The sequence below is a fragment of the Nerophis lumbriciformis genome, linkage group LG04 (assembly GCF_033978685.3).
Source record: "Nerophis lumbriciformis linkage group LG04, RoL_Nlum_v2.1, whole genome shotgun sequence".
Lineage (NCBI taxonomy): Eukaryota > Metazoa > Chordata > Actinopteri > Syngnathiformes > Syngnathidae > Nerophis > Nerophis lumbriciformis.
The window spans coordinates 15,907,016-15,916,689 of record NC_084551.2 but is presented as its reverse complement, the minus strand read 5'-3'; the positions used below and the strand labels follow the sequence as shown (position 1 = coordinate 15,916,689).

Here is a 9,674-nt window from a genome sequence, read left to right as displayed (position 1 = left end):
TGTACATGAATGCTACTGCTGGTTGACTCCACAAGCTGTATAGTGTGTACCACGGGGCACTGAGATTCATCACCAACTGTGCTCCCCTTACTCACCATTGCGTATTATACTCAATGGTTAACTGGACATCTTTATGTGCTCGACGCCTCAATCATTGGTATGTTTTCATCTATAAAACCATTCTGGATATCACTCCATCGTATCTATCTTGTCTTTTAACAAAGAAACAAGGAAGTCACAATCTTCGATCAACGAATGTTCTACAATTTGTCGTCCCCAAAGTAAGAACTGAACTGGGCAAGAAAGCATTTAGGTTTTCAGCACCGATGGCTTGGAATAACCCACAATCGAATATTCAACTTCAAACCCTTGTTACATTGAATAAGTTTAAAGCTTCTGTGAAAGAACTACAGTCTACCTTGTCTGTATGCACATGTGTCATGTGAGCAAGTTTTAATGTTGTAAATGTGATGTTTTATGTGTTGTTTACTGTTTTTAATGTAACCTTGCTGCTGCCCTCTTGGCCAGGTCTCCCTTGGAAAAGAGATCCTTGATCTCAATGGGATTTTGACCTGGTTAAATAAAGGCTAAATAAAAATAAAAAAGAAAGAAGTCGACACATTGTGAGAAAAAAGTTTTTAGTTCATTTATTTTTTTGGAATTTTTTGTTTGTAATTGGTTTTTAATCTTCATGATTTACTTCAAGTTATTACAGTATGTCTCTATACACATTTTATTTTTATTTTTTTTAAATTAATTTTGGCCAAAGGGGGCACATTTCAATTTCTTACACACACTTGTTATTACATATGTTGGCCAGCGGGGGAGCACTTCAAATTCTTACACACACTTGTTGTTACATATGTATGCCAGAGGGGGAGCACTTGTAAAACCGACACGGTCAATTTGAAAAATCCCTCCTTTCTGGGACCATCCTAATTTTGATCAATTCCACCACGAGGGGTACACATTTCTGTACTGGGGCCCTGATTTCGGTCCTCATATAGAAGGCACTTTTCCTTGTTGATGTCTCAAGAAGGGTAGAAATACAAGAACACACACACACACACACACACACAGTAGCAGTATTATTACACATTGGGTAAATTGTCTCATAGGTCAAGGCTGCGCCTTACCTGAACGAATTGACTTACGGTACAGAAGAGCCGAGCAAATAGCATTAAGGCTGATATTGCTGTGCACTGCTCAAGAATAAAGTGATTATGCATGAAACCACTAGAAGTAGACTTGAGCTTGCTATTTAAATGCTGTCGCTCAAAGCAAATCCCTGCTTAAATCCTCAAACATATTTAGTTGGTCGTATGAGGGAAGCTGCATGTGTCGGCTCCTAGCCTCGATGCCAAACATGACGGAGGAAGGATACAGCACGCCAAGATGGCGTGCATAATTTGCGTCTGAAACCCTGCGGGAAAGTGCATCAATCGCTGCAGATATTTACAGACACATGATCGTTCCAACCTCCGAATCAGAGGCGATTCGCCAAGTATTTGCTGCCAATTCCTATAAACACAACCTGTGGCACTGCTGATGGCTGCCTTTATTCGAGTGTGTTTTCAGTGGAAATACTGATGAAAAATAATGTAAAATAAAAGGGGCATTCAGAACACCTTGTTTTGGGAGGAACGTCCAGGAGAGTGTGTGTTTTTAAACGAGGCTGTAAAAGTGATTTGCAAGTCCGCTGAAGAGAACAGGACATCATTGCATCATGTGGAACATGGAGCTGGAAAACGATTATTATTTTTTTTATTGATTTCAGTCAAGCTCATATACTCCATTAGTCATGACATAACTCTGGCCTCATACACAAATATGAACACACTTCCTTTTACACCTCCAATGAAGGACTCCACTCAACGCTGCTAACGGACGACTAAGAGCTTACACAACATGACAATTAAAATATGCATCTCATTGATTGAGTCAATCCCAGGGGTCTCAAACTCAATTTACCTGGGGGGCCACTGGAAGTATAGTCTCGATGAGGCTGGGCCTCACAAAATCACGTTTTAGCCGTTTACTATTCTACCAGCAGCTATCGTGACCCTCCGCGATCGTAAGCCTTAATTCATTACAAATGTTATTTATTTTTATATTCTTGATGCAGTTTAGTTACACAGAACATGTCAGTCAATCCCGCTTGCTAACAGGAAGTTGCTCTTTGTGTTGCCAAATGTGTGTTTGTTGTGCTGCCAATCTTGTGTCTGCACCATTATTGTAGTTTTGGTTCTCTTTTGTGGGATTTAATAACACCATGTTATATTTAACTAGTATGTGTGCTGGTCATAATTGCAATTAAGTATCACGATGAGTAAAGGGCATACTTGCCAACCCTCCCGGAATTTCCGGGAGACTCCCGAAATTCAGCGCCTCTCCCGAAAACCTCCCGGGACAAAATTTATCCCGAAAATCTCCCGAAATTCAGACGGAGCTGGAGGCCACGCCCCCTCCAGCTCCATGCGGACCTGAGTCCGCTTTCCCACATTATAAACAGCGTGCCTGCCCAATCACGTTATGAATGTAGGATGATCGAGGGCGAGTTCTTGGTTTCGTATGTGGGTTTATTGTTAGGCAGTTTCATTAACGTCCTCCCAGCGCGGCAACAACACACAACAACAGCAGTCACGTTTTCGTCTACCGTAAAGCAGTTTGTCTGCCGTAAACAGTAATGTTGTGACACTCTTAAACTGGACAATACTGCCATCTAGTGCATTTGATGAAAGCACTTTTGTGCGTGCCACACAGCAATGCATCATCAGAGAGGGTGTTCAGCATGGTTCGAAAAATAGTGACAGAGAATAGAACAAGGATGGACAATTCAACCCTTAACTCAACAATGAGTAGATGAGTGTTATGTGTGTGTATATGTGTAAATAAATGAACACTGAAATTCAAGTATTTTTCTTATATACTCCTCCCCTCTTAACCACACCCCAACCACGCCCCCGCCCCCACCCACCACCCCACCTCCCGAAATCGGAGGTCTCAAGGTTGGCAAGTATGGTAAAGGGCCACACAATTTGAGGCCCCTACTTTAACCCATGCACTTTTAGAACATTAAAGGACATAAACCAAGTAATTCATTCTGAGACTTCTCAGCACTGAATGGTGTGACTCAAGATTATATTTGTAAATATGAATGTATAAAAATGACTCATGAGCGCAACAACATGACACACGTACAAGGACATGATGTGGTATCCTTTTTCTGCTGCCCCCACCCCCCACCCCACCTCCCGAAATCGGAGGTCTCAAGGTTGGCAAGTATGGTAAAGGGCCACACAATTTGAGGCCCCTGCTTTAACCCATGCACTTTTAGAACATTAAAGGACATAAACCAAGTAATTCATTCTGAGACTTCTCAGCACTGAATGGTGTGACTCAAGATTATATTTGTAAATATGAATGTATAAAAATGACTCATGAGCGCAACAGCATGACACACGTACAAGGACTTGATGTGGTATCCTTTTTCTGCTGGCATACATACGTAATCGCAGTCTTCTGCAGCAGCATCAATTGGTAAAAACAGGGAAAATTGTATGAACCCTTTAACTATATTCTTTCCCTGCATGGGAGAACTCATTCAAATATTGAGTTGATCCAAATGCAGGAGGGTGGGTGTGGGTGTACCAATTTTATGGTATGGGGGGTACACTTTTCAAGCGTAAAACATACATAGAGAATGTCTGGATCGTTGTTTCTTTCTGTAATTATAATTATTACTATTAGTAGTGATGATTAATCGAAACAGTAAAATCATTCAACAATGAGCTCTGAGTAAGTGTTTCTTTTTTCTGCCATCTAGTGTCTACTTTTATGGTGTGGTATAAAACGAGTAAAACACCAATACAGTATTTGTTTTCCTTTTATTTGGTTGCAATCCTGTGTTCTTTTTTAGGTTCAGGTTACAAGAAACACTTAAAACATTGATGACAAATTCAAAAAAATCTGTTGACTTAGTGTTATTGAAAGAAAATAAGCCTCAAACATTGCAACCTTTGTCGCAACTTTTTGAAAAAGCTGCTGCAAATTCAAGCACTTTAGGCAATCACCAAAACAAAGCCAGTGAAATCCTGGAAAGACTGACTTTGTTTCTTTAAATCTTTATCAATTAAAAACTATATTATCAGTAAATTGTATGTTTTTACCGTATTTTTTGCTTTTGTAATATGGGAATATTGTAGCTAATTTACTTGCGGATTCATTAGCACTGTTTACATGGACAGCAAAGCAAAATACCACGGACCAGACAGGTATGTATAGGTTTGTTTTTGACTCTTTCAAACATAACCTGGATGTATTGTTTTGATATCAACATCAGTCATGTGAGAAAAAAAAAACTAATCAGCTTTCAAACAAAACGGTGTATGTCGTAGCTTTGCAGTGCTAAGAGCCAAAATACAATGACCTATTCTGGGTAGGGTATGAGACAATCAGGAGGAGTGTGCACTGTGCATGGCAAGGTTGTCCAACGCAGTCAAACTGCTGAGTGCAGTCAAAGCGACTTGGAGCTTTGGATCAGATGCACAAAGCTGAGCTTACTGGCTTACCTCAGCACTGAACCAGAGCAGGACTGTCACTGGATATTACCATGCACACCACTGAACTGATTCTCCACACAGCAGAGTGGACCTCTTAGGCGCCCACCTCAGACGCACTCTGGGGACTCTGGCTACTTCCTGAAATGTGTCTGTGTATGATTTTTTTGTGGTTCATGACTTTCCCATTAAAAATGAAAAGCCTTAGTAATAAACTGAAGCTCTTAAAAGAACGTCCAGGGTACCAAAACAAATGCCATCTAGTGTCTGCGACAATTCTGGAAACATGCTATCTGCCTTGGACGGTATATGTGTGTCTCGTATGAACAGTTGCTGACCGTATATCTTCAAATAGTAGCCTGCACCGTGTCTCACTTAGTCATTAAAAGCATCGTTTACTATTACTGCCACTATTTGAAGGAATGTGTTTCATGTGGAGTGTTTATATGTAGCATGTGGTTATACTCTGAAGTCTGTACACTGTCTGAAAAAAGGGTAGTGGTAATAGGCATCCATATCAAGCCTCCATGTATACAAAATGGCTAATTATTAAACGCCACAGTTCCAAGCAGTACTTCCGGTGAGTGTATCCTAAATAAAGATAACCCATGGATGCGCTACCATGGTAATGGAATAAGAGTAGCAAGGAAATAAAAACACCATGCTTGCTAAAAATTGTTACATTTGTAAGATTATGAAACGGATCTAATGCATATCAGATATGAAAAAAATATAAAGTAGCAGTCTGGTGTACGTGTTGTGATATACTGCAGTATTTTATCTGCCATCTTCCAAAAAAATTCTAAACCTACAGTATATGCATTATACTGAATTGCATTCTGTTGCATTTAGGGATGGGTCACTTTTTACATTTAACCGATAAACCAACTTCAAGTCATTTAGTGTGTGTTCAAATGTTTGATATCTTGTTTTTTTGCACGTCTGCGTCTCATTTGCAAGTACTGTACTGTATCATATCGTAGACTTGGCATGCAGTTGCAATTCCAAGACGTTAGATGGCAGTAGTGTATAGAATACGGCAAGTTTCCTTAGCCAGAGAGTAGTCTTTGCCATTACATTGAATGAGCCTTTTGTTGAGTCCACTTACAAAGTGTTTGTAAGTACTGTACTTTTTACACACCAGCTGTTTGATCGTAACGTGCATCTTAGTTGTAGTTGTCATTACAAGATTTAGAGGCATGGAAAATGCTTGTTAAACCGCTAATGCTTTAGCAATTCTATGGCAAATGTAATGTAAATTAGCACAGAGCTAGTGCCTTTTGAAAAGTTGGGCCTGACTGTACTTTTGAGTGCCTTCTTCTTCCTTTGTTGGCATGGAAAAAATGTAACATTACAGGCAGTCTTGCTGAGTCCACTCTTAGTGTTAGGCTGCTTGTTTACCGGCCGAGTGTTTGAGCCACTCCCGAGGTCGGGTGTAACAAAGGAATCGAAATATGGCAGCGTTTATTTTATGTGAATCAGTACCAGGTAGTGCTAATGAACAAATTTGGTATCCATCCCTACATTTGTCACAACTATGCTAAATTGTTTTGTCCCAATTAAAGGATGGACTATCATAATAAGGGTAACTATGAGACCAAATAATGACAACCTTTTTTCTGAGAGTGTACAGCATAAGCTAACAAGTTGCACAATGTTGATGAACTTGGAACATAAACTGTACGTGTCCGTGCCTAGTTCAAACTTTCCACGATGTCGTCCAGGGACAATTGCGTCGAGGAGTGACTGGGACTGGATTTAGTTTTCAAGCTGATGGAGCCGTACAGTTTGGCTGAACGTTTGGAATACGCGATGACTTTCCTCCTGTACATCTCTCCTTTCCAGATGGAGATCATGAGCAGAGTGGACAGCACGACCCCGCCCAGAGTCAGCAGGCACAGCCCCGCTATGACGCACCTGTCCAGGTGAGCTCCGATCCGAGCACTCTCCAGCTCTAGCCTCTCCATCTCCCTCGCCGAGACACTGTCCCGGTCTTGCACCACCACATCCCTGGGCACGGCGTAGGAGATGATCACCAAGGAGATGCCGGTCACCAAAAACGTGACCGCACTGATAAACCAGTAGTCCACTGAGGACCCGGAGGACTCTCCAAAGGACAAATCATCCTCAGACATGAAAGAAAATTCCGGTAGCGTTTCAGAGCACGGCTCGCCGTTGCGTGCGGTTCGATGAGAACTTTTCTGACTGGTCTCCGGGCTGGCGAGTCTCAAGTTGACATTTTCATCAACGTAGGTGAACGACGTCTCCAATTCCTGGTCACAGCACACGCGCACCTTCTCCTGCCCGAGGGGACGCAGTTTGACCTGCGCCGTCCTCGCCGCCGGATGGCACCGGGCTTTGCAGCCCCGGGCCGGGTTCCAGGAACCGTCTCCTTCTGTGGATTCTCCGGGCTTGCGGACGTGCGGCACACCCGAGAGGCTTTCAAGGACGGCGGCGGGAGAACGTGGCTGCTTATCCTCATCGCTCGCAGAAGGCGGCGTTTGGGACGCCATTCGTTCTCGCCACCTGCTGGTTCTGGACTCTTTCGCTGCACAGCATCCCTAATGAGTCAAGTGAAATGGTGCATGTTAACGAGATTAATACACACGCTTGATCTTTTTATGTGGTCATACAGGACTAAATAAAAGCCACTTTTAAGTTGATTATAAAAAGCCGTGCACACCTCTTGATCTAATGAGTCAAATAGCTTTGTATCCAATTAGGCAAAGAGTCTTTGTGCAGCCTAAACCTAGATCAGAACTAATTCGGTTTTAATCCGATCACCTTTTTTTACAGCACTACAGTGGCACACCGGATTTAACATGTAAACACGCCATAATAATCAGCAAGATAAATAGTAGGTCGCAGTGATATCATTGCGCAAAGACAGTTCACACACACTCGAAAATGCTGCGTTGACGCTCGCGCACCATTTTTTTAAAAGAGCTCGCCGTACAAACGTGACGTGTACCAACCGTGTATTTTCAGCATTCCTGCCGCGCTGCCGTTCAACACGCCATAGCACGGAACTCCGCGCCACCGAAGGCAGTATTACGGGGTGAAAAAAAAAAAAAAAAAAAAGCTCCGATAAGTGAGTCCGCCTTTGGATGCCGTCTCCCCGGCTGCTCGGTGCTGTGACGTCACAGGCTGTTTTGATTGGAGCGCCCGTCCGTTAGACCCGCCCACATCCGAGCCTTGCGCCGGCTGTGGCGCGGAAAGGAGCTGACCAGATCAGCACCAGGCAGTCAATCACTATGTCAATAGGTCGCAACCTCATTATACTATTGGCTAAGTTTTATATTCATAAATGTAAGTTTCTCAATACCCGACCTGTTTTTTGTGCCTTTAAAAAAAAAAGAGTAGAACTCTACGTTAAAACACTCTCTACCTCTAACCAGGGGCGCCGAAAAGGGGGGGTAAAGGAGACGGATTCTAGGGGCCCATGATGGAGGGGGGCCCAGAGAGGCCCCTAATGATGATGAAATTATAATACAGAAAAAATAATGACACTGTGTTGGGGGCCCTATAAAGATTATTTTCATGGGGCCCAAAATCCCTAGCGGCGCCCCTGCCTCTAACAACCAAAAAGCTGTGAAAACAATGATGCTGTGTTCCAAATTTAAATTATTTACTGAGCCTATGGCTTTGCACTTTGTTATATATATATATATGTATTGCATTCTATTTTAGTTACTTTATTGAGTATACTTGCCAACCTTGAGATGTTTTGGGGGGGAGGTGGGCGGGGCCGGTGGGGCATGGATTAAGTATATTTATAGCTAGAATTCACTGAAAGTCAAATATTTATTTATATATATATATATATATATATATATATATATATATATATATATATATATATATATATATATATATATATATATATACAGTATATATATATATATATATATATATAAATGATAATGATAAATGGGTTGTACTTGTATAGCGCTTTTCAACCTTCAAGGTACTCAAAGCGCTTTGACACTACTTCCACATTTACCCATTCACACACACATTCACACACTGATGGAGGGAGCTGCCATGCAAGGCGCTAACCAGCACCCATCAGGAGCAAGGGTGAAGTGTCTTGCTCAGGACACAACGGACATGACGAGGTTGGTACTAGGTGGGGATTGAACCAGGGACACTCGGGTCGCGCACGGCCATTCTTCCACTGCGCCACGCAGTATATATATATATACATATATATATATATATATATATATATATATATATATATATATATATATATATATATATATATATAATAAAATACATACATATAGCTAGATATCACTGAAAGTCAAGTATTTATAAAAATGACAAATACTTGAATTTCAGTGAATTCTATATATATATATATATATATATATATGTATATATATATATATATATATATATATATATATATATATATATATATATATATATATATATATATATATATTTTATTCTATACATATATACATATATGCTCGGGATCTTTCTGTGTGGAATTTGCATGTCCTCCCCGTGACTGCGTGGGTTCCCTCCGGGTACTCCGGCTTCCTCCCACTTCCAAAGACATGCACCTGGGGTTAGGTTGATTGGCAACACTAAATTGGCCCTAGTGTGTGAATGTGAGTGTGAATGTTGTCTGTCCAGGGTGTACCCCGCCTTCCGCCCGATTGTAGCTGAGATAGGCCCCAGCGCCCCCCGCGACCCCAAAGGGAATAAGCGGTAGAAAATGGATGGATGGATGGATATATACATATAAATAAAATAAATACTTGAATTTCAGTGTTCATTTATTTACACATATACACACATAACACTCCTCTCTAATCATTGTTGTATTTGAAAGTGCAATGCTTTGCAGCCAGTAGCACAGCCTTTGAAGGAGCATAGGTATGGGCAGTGTAATATTCTGGGTTGGAGTCAATAACCAGGCGAGGTGACGAAGTTACGTGTCTTTACTTCATACTTCAGAACCGACTCCCACACTTGCAGTCAGGGTGCGCAATACAACGTTTTGGCCAACCAAAAAGTTACACTATAGTGTTCTGTGGTTACTTTTTGGTTGGCCAAGCGGACGTGACGACAGGGTATCCTCACTCAGGTCCGCACGGACCT

General features: G+C 41.6%; 1 protein-coding gene across 1 annotated transcript; it reads right to left on the bottom strand.

Moving 5' to 3' along the window:
* Positions 1-3,274: 3,274 nt before the first annotated feature.
* tmem74 (transmembrane protein 74) lies at positions 3,275-7,678 on the bottom strand. Its single transcript, XM_061949718.1, has 2 exons — positions 7,535-7,678; positions 3,275-7,120 (listed from the first exon to the last, which is right to left on the bottom strand). Exon 2 carries the CDS (start codon positions 7,070-7,072, stop codon positions 6,254-6,256), a length of 819 nt encoding a protein of 272 aa, XP_061805702.1. The 5' UTR covers positions 7,073-7,120; positions 7,535-7,678; the 3' UTR covers positions 3,275-6,253.
* Between the last annotated feature and the right edge of the window lie 1,996 nt (positions 7,679-9,674).

Excerpts from the sequence above, each read along its gene's own strand:
- tmem74 (XM_061949718.1), bottom strand. The coding sequence starts at position 7,072 with ATGGCGTCCCAAACGCCGCCTTCTGCGAGCGATGAGGATAAGCAGCCA.